Here is a 13,515-nt window from a genome sequence, read left to right on the forward strand (position 1 = left end):
GTAGGGAGGAATATATATGCATTTATTGCCTGGATATTCTCCCTTTCCTCAGGGAGCCACAGGGAGTCCATACTTAAGGGGAGTCCTCACACCATTATATATCACACCATTAAAATCACATATTATACTTATTTGTTTTCATATCGTCCTTTATCTTTAGCATTCCTTTTATTTGGTTGTGTTTACTCAAACCCTGCTAATGAGTCTCTTTTTTTACAATACTTCTGCAAATATAATATAAATGTATTCCAGTGTTTTTTAAAGCCTTTGTTGCCTTTATCTCTTAATCTTGCCGTAAATTTCGCCATTTCTGCATATTCCATCATTTTAAGTTGTCCGACCCTCTTGCCACGCTGCCCACACAAACTCTCTTTCACTCTCTTTCCTGCCTCGTGCTTTTTTGTCAACCCTCTGCAGGCTGCAGAGAGGTGGTTCCCCCCCCCCATTCAGCAATATGCAGATTTTGTTAAGTACAGTGGTGCCCCGCAAGACGAATGCCTCGCAAGACGGAAAACTCGCTAGACGAAAGAGTTTTCCGTTTTGGAGGTGCTTCGCAAAACGAATTTCCTATGGGCTTGCTTCGCAAGACAAAAATGTCTTGCGAGTTCCTGCGGGTTTTTTTCCCTTTCCCCCCCTTTTTCTAAGCCGCTAAGCCGCTTATCCGCTAAACCGCTAATAGCGCTAATCCGCTAAGCCGTTAATGGGCTTGCTTCGCAAGATGAAAAAACCGCAAAACGAAGAGACTCGCGGAACGGATTCTTTTCGTCTTGCGAGGCACCACTGTAAAATAAATTGGAAACCTGCAGAGGCAGCTTTTGGGTGAAATGTGGCCTTTAAGAGAAAAATCCAGAAAGCATTGAAAGCATAGGGAACAGGAGCAGCACGAAGTAAATCGGAGCTCAAAGCACATTAAAAAAGGACTTTTGAAGTTGCTGCTCACATCCCTCCCCCCCCCCTTCATCCTTCAAGGAGCTCTGGGCAACAGGGGAGATTCTTTAGGGAAATTTTTAACGTTTGATGCTGTATTGTGTTTTTAATATTCGGTTGGGAGCTGCCCAGAGTGGCTGGGGAAGAAATATATTATTATTATTATTATTATTATTATTATTATTATTATTAATTATTATTGTCCACAACACCCCTGTGAGGTAGCCTAGGCTGAACAACAGCTCCTGGCTCACCACCACCCAGTGGCTGAGTGGGGGAGTGGAAGCTGGTTTTGTGGCTCATGCCTTTATTTATCAGCTCCCCCCCCCCCCCCCGATATGTTTCATGTGGGGCATAGATTTTTTTTTAAAATAGGCATAACCGGGGGTTGGACTGAATGATGCCTCGGGGTCCCATTTTGTGATCCTCCTTGTGCCCCCAGCTAGGTGTTTTCCATTCGCCTTCCTCCTCTGACTGGGGTGCCAGGCTACGTTGAAGGCCAGGTCTCCCTCTGAAAGATTTGTTTCAAAATAAATGTAAAACACTATCTAAAATGCATATTATTCCTTGACTGGGAGGAAGGAGGAAGAAGTCAAATCCGTAATGGGCCAGGGATGTTGGCTAGAACATCTAAATGGAAAGTTGGGAGACTCTGGAAGGACAACATCAAATTTACAGCATGTTACGATTTAAAAGAAAATTGCATGAAAATGCTTCATGGGTGGCATTTAACGCCTCTCAAGCTAGCCAAAATGTTCAGATCTAGGACAAACGTTTTTTGGAAATGCAGGGAGGCTGAAGGGACATGGATCCACATGTGGTGGAACTGTGAAAAGATCAGACCATTTTGGGAAATGATTTATAACGAGCTGAAGAAAATGTGCAAATGCTCCTTCCTTAAGAAACCTGAAGCCTCCTACTAGGAATTATGGGTAATGAAATCCACAAAAAGTTCAGGAGAGTCTTATGTATGTTACAGTCACTGCCAGAATTCTAATCACAAAAGGCTGAAAGGGAGAGGATATTCAAAATTAGATTGGCAAAACAAGATAAGAAAGTATGCTGAACTGGCGAGATTATCAGCAAGGTTAAGAGGCATTACAGATGAAAAAATTATCAGAGAGTCAGATATATATACAGAGTCTATGTAAAAGAACATTGTCAAAAGATCAGTCTGTTGGCAGGTCTTGATTAAGCTTCGATGTGCAGTTAGGATAATTTTATAAAATAAAATTGATAGTAAGTTAAATAACATAGAGAAAGTAAAGTCTAAGCACGTATTTAAGGAATTTAATTTGGGAACACGAGGGGAAGATCGGAGGTCTTGTCCAATTTAACCACAAATGGATGTACAAAGCAAGTATTAGTTAAAGAATGAATAATTGTTTATTGTTTATTTTGCTTAGAACGTGTATTGCATGTTTCTGTTATAATATTTTCAACCAATAAAGCATTTAGAAACGGGGGGCGGAGGTGGCGAAAGGCCGTTTCCGGTCTCCCTCCCTGTCCAGGTCTGCCAGGTGCCCCTCCGTTTGCCGCTTGCCAGGTGTGGGGCGGGAGGGGCAGAACGGCCTTTGCCCGCTGACTCTCCTCCCTGCGCAGGTACCCCGAGGTCAACATCCAGAACTTCACCACCAGCTGGCGGGACGGCCTGGCCTTCAACGCGCTCATCCACAAGCACAGGTGCGAGGGGCCGCCGGGCGCTGCACCCCCTGCAGCAGAGGGACCCAAGGGGACCCCCCAGTGCCCGGACTGATCTCTTGCGCCCATTCTCTTTGCCAGGCCAGATATCATAGATTTCAAGAAGCTGACCAAGTCCAATGCCACCTACAACCTCCAGCAGGCTTTCAATACAGCCGAACAGCAGCTGGGACTGGCCAAACTGCTCGACCCGGAAGGTAAGAGATCCCGGAATGATCCCAGAAGCTTCAAATCCGAGGCAGACGGCATGCTCTGCATCCCAAAGGTTTGCGGTGGACATCCCTGACCGCCCTTTCCCTTAAGAGGAAGGCTTTGCTCTGAGCCCTTGGAGAGAGCACCAACTTTTGCCCACCCGGGGCCTGCTGGGGGGGGGCAGGCCGGAGTTTCAGTCCAGGACAGGTGGGAGGCAGTGGTGGAGGAAGCCTCTTTGGCACCGGGGTGGGGTGGCGCAACCGCCCATAGGGAGGGACGGGACGGGGAGCGCAGCGCTGATCCCGCCCCCTCCATTTTTGCTCAGCTGCCTCCTTCCCTCTTTCGGGGGGGGGGGGTGCGATCCGGCATGGTGGCCCAGTTGTGGGTTGCGCTCTGCCACGCCCAGGCCGGGGGGCGCGATCCAGCCTGGCCGGGATTTTGTCCCCCCCCCCCCCCTCTCAGGGATGGCACCTGGGGCAGACTGCACCCACCTCACCCACCTTGCTCTGCCTCTGGTGGACTGGGGCACAGGTTGTGGCGGATGATGGAGAGAGCCCTGGCTGAGACGGATTCATTACCGGTTTAATTTCATATACTTTATACACTACTTGAATGTTGAAAACCCCTCGGAGCGGTTTATAAAAAGATAAACCGATAAAATTGCCACTAAAAAAGATTAACAACAATAATTTAATACTTTTGAAATGTTAAAATAACAGACAAAAAACAGATTAAGGCTTTCTAAGCATCTAGAGCGGCTTCAAAAATGTTTTCAGTAGGCGCCGAAAAGAATACAGTGATGTCAAGAGGCAGGGAGTTCCAAAGTGCTGCCACACTAAAAGACTGATTTCCTACAAATGCAGAAGAACCCAGGAGTCCGGGCTCCGGGACATGAGCTTCCAATAATCTGTTGTTTTCTCTGCGGCCTTACAGATCCTGTCGCCTCTCCTGCGCTTTGCAGCCTAAGCCCATTCTGAGCTGCTTACTGTAATCAGATCTCCCTGATCTAATTTGTTTTAATTTGAAATCATTCCAATCGGGCCTCTCTTTAACGTTGCGCGTGGCTGCATTTAATTCCTGCCTCTCGCAGCCGCTTTCCTCGCAAGCCTTCCTTTCCAGAGGCCTCCCCGGCAGAGATGTCCCTTTCTGCTTGCTCTGCAAAATGCTGAATCAGTTGTTGCCGCTGCATTATTCACCATGAACTCAATTGGTCCCCTTCCTGGTGGCTCTCAGGTGCATCTCTCCGCATCTCCATTTGCGGCCACCTCTCCAGCCCATCCTTCGCCATTTGGCAGAGGAAATCGTCCTCTCCCACCTTAGCTGATCCCCATTTTTTGGGTGTTGCTCAGTTCTCCAGCGTGACCTGTCCTTCCTTTCCTCGGTTCCCACTTCAATTCATAGAATGGTCAAGTTGGAAGGGCCCCCAAAGCATCATCTAGCCCACCCCCAGCCCTGCCGCTGCGGGTATTCCCTCCCGGAAAGCCAGCGCTGGCTTAGATGGAGAGGAGGAGGCGAAGATGTTTGGTGGGAGTGTTGCCTTTGTGCGCTGGCCACATGAGGAACTGGGGATCCCGCTTCCCATCTGACAGCAGCCCCCCCCCCCGCATTTTCCCAGGTTTCTCACCCAGTACACCCCACCCTGTCCTTAATTTTGTGATTTCCCTGGAAGGTTGCCCCCCAACACCACCCCTGGCTTCTCTGCAGTCCTCCATCCCAGCTCCCATTCATGGTGCAGCAGAAGTCCTGCTCCTTTCTTTCCATCCATCACCATATTTTCTTTAACCCCCCCCCCCACTCCCCAAAAGAACCCCCTGTGCAGCTGAATCCTCACCAGAGACTGGATCCCAAATAGCCTGGGATCCATTGTCCACTGATCAGCTGCTTTGAAAATAATATTTTCTCCTGCTAGCCTCTCCAACCCAAATTATGCCCCTAACAAAAATTAATTTAAAAAAAATTTAGCCCACCACCAACAGTGCAGGAAGTTTTTCCATACATTTAGTCAGAATCTCCTTCCTTGTAACTTGAAGCCATGGGTTCGAGTCCTACCCAGCAGCAGCGCAGGAGAAAACAAGCTTGCTCCCTCTTGCTCCATGTGGCAGCCCTTGAGATAGTTGAAGATGGCTCTCCTCTTCTCCAGGCGAACACACCCAACTCCTTCGACTGTTCCTCATCAGGCTTGGTTCCCAGACCCTTCATTGTCCTCTTGCTTGCCCTCCTCTGCACACCTTCCGGCTTGCCAATACCCGTCTTAAACTGGGGTGTCCAGAACTGGGCAGGGACCTCCCCTTGCTCCTCTTCTGCCCTCTCTCCTTCCCTTGGCAGATGTCAACATGGAGCACCCAGACGAAAAGTCCATCATCACCTACGTTGTCTCCTTCTACCACTACTTCTCCAAGATGAAGGCCCTGGCTGTGGAGGGGAAGCGGATTGGGAAGGTGAGGGGGGAGGGAGGGAGGGAGGCAGGCGGGCGGGTGGGTGGGCGAGGGAGGGAGGCAGGCGGGCAGGCGGGCAGTGGGCCGGGTGCCACCTTGCCCCAGTGGCAGGGAGGGCTGAGGGCTAGACCTGTGGGCTTCCCACATCTGAAACATTCACACTGGGCAAAGGGGGGGGGGAGCACACAGCTTCCAAAGAAAGGCAAGGGGGGATTTATTTTCATTTTCTTTTTGTATATAGTTTCATTCATTTTCAAAAATAACGTTAATAGAAATTTGAAGAAGCACAGGTGTTGGTCACGGTCATTTCATGGTAAGTAAAATCACAGCAGTAAAACAGATAACTGTTTATCTCTAACACACACAAAGGGTGAAATCACCTTTTGTTAGAAATTCAAAAGCAGTGACAGTCTATTTTCCATGGAAGACAAAGAGACTAGATGGGACTGAGATATCATATGAAAACAGGATGGGAGTCAAATTAGGTTGAGCCCAGGCCAAATACCCCTAGGACCTGGGAACCCACAAGCACATCAGAAGATCCTGGCCGCTGGATCTGGCCAGGGGGAGCCCATCTAGTCCAGCATCCTGGTCTCCCAGGGGCCAAATGTCTCTAAGGTCCTCGGAATCTAGATAGACTGCCTCTGGCCTTGGGGGCTCCGTAAGAACATAGGAATCAGATCGTCTAGTCCAGCTTCCAGTTTTCACTGTGGCCAACCAGATGCCTGTGGGAAACTAACAAGCAGGATTCAAACACGGAGCTCTCTCCCCTCCCGTGGCGTTCAGCAAATGGGATTCAGAAGCACTGCTGCCTCCGACCCTGTAAGCAGAGAGGACCCAGCGTGGCTACTCTTCTCCAGTAGTAGTCAGTAGTGTTCTCCTCTTTTAAAGACCCCTGAGTTGGGGCCACCACTGCCTCCTGTGGGAGCCCCAGGCGAGGGGAGTCTGCTTGCGCTCTGCACCCAACCTCCCCCACCCCCCACCCTGTGTGGGAATGTTCAGGGTGGCAGGAGAGGATATATTGTTTATTAATACCCTCCCTAATTTGTGCTAGCAAATTCCATTACTTAGCAGAGTTTACATTCCCCTATTTACATGCATAGCAGATAGCCGGTCGCAGGCTCGTGTGAGCCTCTCACTATTATACACTTCAGTCTGTCTCAGATTGAATTGCACGTTCCTGGTAAATTCCCTTGAATCCCTCTTAAAAGAATAAAGACGCCACAGTCTTAATTCAATAAAGAAGTTTACTCACAGTTCACAGTTGGGTTCTTGAAGGCAGACTTAGTTACAAATATGTACACGTGGATCTACCCCATATGGGGGAATAATCCCAGTACTTCTGCTAGCTGAGCTAGTAGAGCAGTCCTAGCTAAAAGCTGGTACAATGAAGAAGGAAGTCAAAGAGAGAGAGAGGTGTGTGCTGCGTGACTCGTCCTTTTGTTACCTGGGCAGGTGAGGTCACACCCACCTCTAGTCACATGCAAAGGAAGGCTGCTCCAGCCAGGAGGGACAGGAAGTTTTCAACTGGCTGGACCATGGGTAGGCAAACTAAGACCTGGGGGCCGGATCTGGCCCAATCACCTTCTAAATCTGGCCTGTGGATGGTTTGGGAATCAGCGTGTTTTTACATGAGTAGAATACAAGCTTTTATTTAAAATGCATCTCTGAATTATTTGTGGGGCCTGCCTGGTGTTTTTACATGAGTCGAATGTGTGCTTTTATTGAAAATGCATCTCTGAGTTTTTTGTGGGGCATAGGAATTTGTTCATCCCCCCCAAAAAAATAGGCCGGCCCCCGACAAGGTTTGAGGGACAGTGGACCGGCCCCCTGCTGAAAGAGTTTGCTGACCCTGGGCGGGCCATCATCCTCCTGCATGTCCATTCCAGGAAAACAAGGATTGTTGTACGGTATTTGATGCTCCCAGTGGATCACATCCCACAGCCTGATCCTTTTCTGCAGGTGCTGGACCAGGTGCTGGAGATTGAGAAGATTATCGAGCGCTACGAGTCTCTGGCCAGCGAGCTCCTGGAGTGGATTGAGCTCACCATCGCCATCATCAGCAACCAGAAGTTTGCCAACTCCCTGGTGGGCGTCCAGCAGCAGCTGCAGGCCTTCACCGCCTTCTGCACCCTGGAGAAGCCGGTCAAGTGAGTGGGGGGCACAGGGGGGGGAGCAGAGGGCAAGGAGGCTCCCGGGGCCGGAGGGGGGTCTTCACTTGGGCAAAGGGGGCAGCAGGGCAGGGACTGGTGTGTGGGGACAGGGCTTGCCAACTCAAGCCAGAGGTGTTTTCTGGCCGCCACTCCCTTGATTCCATAAAATAAATAAAACCTTCTGGGGGAAAAGTATTTCTGAGGTTTGGGGACGCATACCCCTAAACATTTTGTGAATTTAATGGGAGAAGAAATTCACTGTATTTGGAACAACTACACGTGGAAAAAAATTACCGATGGAAATTGCATGCCCAGGCAACCTTGCCCAAACAAGAGTGTTTTCTGTGAGCCCTGGAAGCAAAGCAAAGGGAGCTCCTCAAGTCAAGGGGCCAGGAGTTCAAGGGGGGGGGGGGGAGAAAAAAAGACAATACCCGAATATCAGCCGCTCCCTTAAAACTTCGCAGGCACTCACACCCGTAAATGGCAAATGTAGAAGAAAATCCCCCGGGTACTAGGGAGGACTCGCAAATGGGTTTAACACCTGTTCATAGCACCATAAATGCAAATAAAAAAATCAATACTGCACTGTAAAATACAGGGAAAGCGATGAAGGACATTAGAATTAATTGCACAACAGTCTCAAGCTCGCAGATTGGCAATAAAACATTGTTTTGTTCCGTTTTACCGTATGTCTGTTTCAGCAGCGATATCGTAAAAGCCAATTTTTGTAAGATTGCGAATTTAAGCCACACTTTAACTTTTCACAGTTGGGATTTGGGGGGAAATTGTGGCTTATATTCTGGCCAATATGGTAGGCAGGTCAGGCGGTCCTTCTTGTAAACTGGTCCCGAGCTGTTGACGCTTTTATATACTAAAAGGAATGCCTCATTTGCAAAATACTGCGCAGTGACTTGGTTTTGTGCCTCTGGGAAGCATAAAATAATAATAATAACAATATTTATTTATTCATTCATTCATTCCCCGCCCATCTGGCTGGGTTTCCCCAACCACTGTGCGCTGCTTCCAGCAAAATATTAAAATACAATAATTCATCAGATATTAAAAGCTTCCCTAAACAGGGCTGCCTTCAGATGTCTTCTAAAAGTCAGATCGCATCCTTTGCAAGCAGGACAGAGCAGGTGCCCTCTAGGGCCTCTTTCGGCCTTCAGCCCCCCACTCCTCATCTCCCTTTCTTGCATTTCTGTTCCACCTTTGTTCTCCCCCTCCTCTCTTCATCCCCACAACAACAGCCCTGCCGGGTAGGCCAGGAGGAGAGGCAGCAGCTGGCTCCCAGTGAACTTTGGGGTTGAGGGGGGATTTGAACCCTGGTCTCTCTGATGCTCAAGCCGCCCCTGGCCCTGGGAGCCGTGTCCCTGTCAAGGGGCAGCTGACGTGGTCCCTGCTCTCTGGGGCCGGAGGCTGATCCCTCTGTCCTTTGCTTGCAGGTTTCAGGAGAAGGGGAACTTGGAGGTCCTCCTCTTCTCCATCCAGAGCAAGCTCCGGGCCAATAACCGGAAGCTCTACGTCCCCAAGGAAGGCAAGAGCATCTCCGACATCAACAAGGTGGGTCCCAGGAGGGTCGCTGAGGGGCAGTAAAGCAAGCAGCCTAATTTGTCAGCGCCTAAATGGTACCGAGCGCCAGAACAGCTTGGCCACAATCAGGAAATTCTGCCCATGGTATGACTATTCTCCACCTTCCCATCCTATCTGTACAACCGAGCAATTCCAAAATATAGACGTGCTTTTACTTTTGCAAGATTGAATGTCTTGCCCTCGTCTGGACTTCAGGGACGATTCCAACAGATTCCACACGAAAAACGTTTATGTCCCTGTCCAAATGGGTGGCGCATGCCCTTCTGGCCTGCCCTCTTGACAAAGACTTGAGGAATGAGGTCATCACCCCTCTTTCATTGTCCATTCTGGGTCGCCCAGCCACTGCCCCAGGGTCCTTTCTCTTGGCAGATCAAGATGAGCAGCTGACAGCAAAGGCTGCAAGGTTTTTAGCTGGGGCAATCAGAATAAGAGCCACTATTTGACTGTTGCTTCAAAACCCTAAAATGTATTTGATATAATTGACTTTTTTTCCTTTGTATATCGTATTGTTTTATTGCTGTGGCCAATGGCCAATACAAATAAAGATTCATTCATTCATTCATTCTGCAGTGGGCAGGGCGGCCTGGGGGGGGACCTAGGGGGTCTTGGCGCTTGCAGACCATGTGCAGAGGAAGGAGACCAAGGTGGTCAAGGACCTGGAAATGGTTGAGAGAGTTGGGGAGGCTTAGCCTGGGGAAGACGAGGCTGAGAGCTGGGATGAGAGCCATCTTCCAATATCTCTGACCCACGGAAGGTGGAGCAAGCAGGTTTTCTCCTGCTCTGGAGGGCAGGATTCGAAGCCATGGCTGCAAGTTACAAGAAAGTTGATTCTGACTCAACGTCTTGGATGCTGGAGTTGAGATTCCCGCCTTTCAGGTGGCTGGACCACGTGACCCTGGGGATCCCTTCCAACTTGACCATTCTATGACTCCCTGTCGAGATGACCCTCAGGATCCCTTCCCACTCCACAAGTCTATGATTCTATAAACCTTTCTGAGGGGAACGGACTCTGTGGGAAGCCTGCGGGATCTCCTTTGCCGGAGGCTTTGGAGCCGAGGTCGGAGCGCCCTCCTCTGTCCGGGAGATGGGCAGTTGGTCCTGCATTGCAGGGGGGCTGGACTGGATGACCCTTGGGGGACCCCTCGTGACTCTGTGCCCTTCCTCCTCTCGGCAGGCCTGGACCCGGCTGGAGAAGGCAGAGCACGAGCGCGAGGTGGCGCTGCGCAACGAGCTGATCCGCCAGGAGAAGCTGGAGCTGCTGGCCCAGCGCTTTGACCACAAGGCCGTCATGCGGGAGACCTGGCTGAATGAGAACCAGCGCCTGGTCTCCCAGGTGAGGTGGGCAGAGAGACGGGGGCCTCGGATCAGGGGAGGGGGAGGAAGGATCGCCGATGGTAGAGGGATCAGCTTCTGTGTTGCGTTGTAAGAAAGAGGAAGGGTGCTGCTTCCTCTATACAGTGGTCCCTTGGTTCTCAAACTTAATCCGTTCCGGAAATACGGTACAAAACCAAAGCGTTCCAAAACCAAGACACGCTTTCCCATAGAAAGGAATGAAAAATGGATTAATCCGTTCCAGACTTTTAAAAACAACCCCTAAAACATGAATTTTACTCTCTAATGAGACCATAAAATGAAAGCAATAATCAATGTACTGTACTATAAAATAAAGAAGACAGTATTATTATTTTTCCTTACCTGCACTGATGATAGTCATTGTTTGGATGGGGGGCTTTTATCCATTTCTGTAATCACGCCATCAATCAATCAGTAGCTGGACTGGGTTCCACACCGTCACAAAAACAAATGAACCGAAAAAGCCACAAAAACAAAAACTGCAAAATAAATAGCAAGAACAAAAGCTCCAAACTTAATCCATTGCAGAAGTCCACCTGACTTCCAAAATGTTCGGAAACCAAGGCGCAGCTTCTGATTGGTGCAGCCGCCCCGGAAACAATAGCCGACAGCCGCATCGGACGTTTGGCTTCTGAAAAACATTCAAAAACCAGAACACTTACTTCTGGGTTTTTGGCGTTTGGGAACCAAGGTACCACTGTATTCCAAATTGAGAAAGTGGGGGAGGGCTTGTGGTTTCCTGGTGCGTGAAAAGCACTCTGCCCATGGGCAGATGCCTGACTGTTCTCCTTAGATCTGCCTCCTCACTACCTGGTCCCTCCCTCCCTCCCTTTTGCCAGGACAACTTTGGCTATGACCTCCCTGCGGTGGAGGCCGCCATGAAGAAGCACGAGGCCATCGAGGCGGACATCTCCTCCTACCAGGAGCGCATCCAGGTGGTGGTGGAGCTGGCCCAGGAGATGGAGTCGGAGGGCTACTACGACAGCAAGCGCATCAACGCGCAGAAGGAGAACATCCTGCGCCAGTGGGGCCTCCTGACGGAGCTGGTCAGCGGCCGCCGAGCCCGGCTGGAGCAGAACGTGGCCCTGCAGAAGGTCTTCCAGGAGATGGTCTACATGATCGACTGGATGGACGACATTCAGGTGCCGGGGGGGGCACAGGGGGTGCGGACTAGATGGGCCCCCTTTGGCCTGATCCAGCAGGCTCTTCTCAGGTTCTTCCCCTTGCTTCATCTTCAACAGAGATTTGGTGGTTCCCCCCGTCAGAAATTCTTCAGCAGGGGGCTGGGCTGGATGACCCTCGGGGGTCCCTTTCAACTCTGCAATTCTTTTTTTTAAAATACCTTTTTATTAAATTTTCTACAAAGGTAATAAAAAAAATAAAAACAAACAATAACAAATGCAACAACAACAAAGAAAGAAAGAAAGAAAGAAAATATATACAGAAAAATAGTATCAAATCCATAAAATGGGATTCTCCAAACCCTGTGACTCCCCCCTGTCTCTGGTTCCCTAAGTTTTCGCCTGCATATCATTTCTACTCCAAATTATTTTTTTAACCTCAGATTTCCTGTACTATTTCTAAAATTACATGTTTTAAAATCCTGCCAATATATTAACCTGTTTACAAGACTTCTGCAAATACATAGTAAACTTTTCCCATTCTTTTTTAAATTTCTTGTCGTCTTGATTTCTGAGCTTTCCGGTTAGTTTCGCCATTTCAGCCTAGTCCATTAACTTGGTTGGCCAGTTTTCTCTGGTCAGGACTGCTTCCTCTTTCCATCTTTGGGCTAACAGTTTCTGGGTGGCCGTTGTAGCATATATAAACAATTTCTTCTGATCTTTTGGAATCTCCGCTCCTGCAATACCTAATAAAAAGGCTTCAGGTTTTTAACAAAGGTTACTCTAAATATTTTTTTCATCTCATTATAGATAATTTCCAAGTTTTTTAAAACCACCTTGCATTTCCACCACATATGATAGAAAGTACTCTCTGTTTCTTTACATTTCCAACACTTATTAGTGTCACCCATGGAAGGGGAGAGCAGAAAAAAACTTAAGCATGTACTAGAGTTCAGCAGAATTCCCAAAAAATAGACCAGAGGCAATTAAATCCAGTTTACTGAGTTTACTGATGCGGAAGGCAAATGAGCATAATGGTCACAAATCCAATACAATCAGGATTAGCCCTGTTCATAAGAAATCCAGTTGCAGCACTTATAATAAGAATTAACCTTAACACTAAGCATACAGAAGACCAGAACAAAGTGATAGAAAGGGAAAGTGAGTGAGAGTGAGACCCAGGCTCCTCCTGGCCTGACGATTAATAGTCAGTACGACCTTGACGGAAGAGATAACAGGACCAGTTTAAACCAGCTGTACTCCGCTTCCCAGTAGAAACCCAACACCGGACAGTAGAAATGACCAAAACATCAGAAACCCAACACCGGACACAACCCCACAGTTTCGACAGCCTACTTGATACAGCACCGGACGTCCCCCAAAGCCCACCCCATGATCCTTTCAGATCTTAGAATCATAGAAGGGTGGCTTGGGGAAGGGGACCCCTGAGGATCCTCTAGTCTAGCCCTTGCAATGCAGGAATCACGGCTCAGGAATAAAGAAGGTGGGCAAGTTAAATTAATGGAATCTGCCGAAATGGCAAAATTGACTATGAAACTCAGAGGAAGAGATGACAACGGATTTAAGGAAGAATGGAAGATGTTTATTGCATATATTCAGAAGCACTGTACATAGGTTAATACATTAGCAGGGTTTTAAGAATACTTGTAATTTTGTTATGAATGGATAATAGGTGATTTAAATAGGTTACAAATTTAACAATGAACATTCAGTATCTTGATAAATAATGGAACCAAGGAAGGGATTAGGGGGAAGTCAGTCTGTTCTGTTTTTGCAATGTTGTTGGTTTTTATTTTTGTTATTTTTGGAAAATCAATAAAATATTTTTTTTTAAAAAGGAAACCCTGACAGATGGCCACCCAACCTCTCTGGAAAAGCCTCCCAGGAAGGAGAGCCCAACGCCTCCTGAAGGAGACTGGTCCCCCGACTGGGTCATGCGGGGGCCCTGTGGGCTGCCCAGCTGCCCGCTTGAGTTAGCCAAGGGATGCTCTTGCCCTCCGCAGGGCAGCCTGGGCACAT

At 48.6% G+C, this 13,515-nt stretch overlaps 1 protein-coding gene across 2 annotated transcripts in view; it reads left to right on the forward strand.

Moving 5' to 3' along the window:
• SPTBN4 (spectrin beta, non-erythrocytic 4) overlaps positions 1 to 13,515 on the forward strand; it is a 92,122-nt gene that overhangs the window by 11,463 nt on the left and 67,144 nt on the right. For both annotated transcript variants that reach the window (XM_079985255.1, XM_079985256.1), the window contains 7 exons: positions 2,530 to 2,610; positions 2,710 to 2,825; positions 5,146 to 5,258; positions 7,218 to 7,405; positions 8,854 to 8,971; positions 10,176 to 10,334; positions 11,194 to 11,496. In XM_079985255.1, the coding sequence (XP_079841381.1) occupies positions 2,530 to 2,610; positions 2,710 to 2,825; positions 5,146 to 5,258; positions 7,218 to 7,405; positions 8,854 to 8,971; positions 10,176 to 10,334; positions 11,194 to 11,496 (1,078 nt within the window). The remainder of the gene's footprint in view (positions 1 to 2,529; positions 2,611 to 2,709; positions 2,826 to 5,145; positions 5,259 to 7,217; positions 7,406 to 8,853; positions 8,972 to 10,175; positions 10,335 to 11,193; positions 11,497 to 13,515) is intronic.

Source organism: Podarcis cretensis (genome assembly GCF_951804945.1).
Source record: "Podarcis cretensis genome assembly, chromosome: 8".
Taxonomy (NCBI): Eukaryota; Metazoa; Chordata; class Lepidosauria; order Squamata; family Lacertidae; genus Podarcis; species Podarcis cretensis.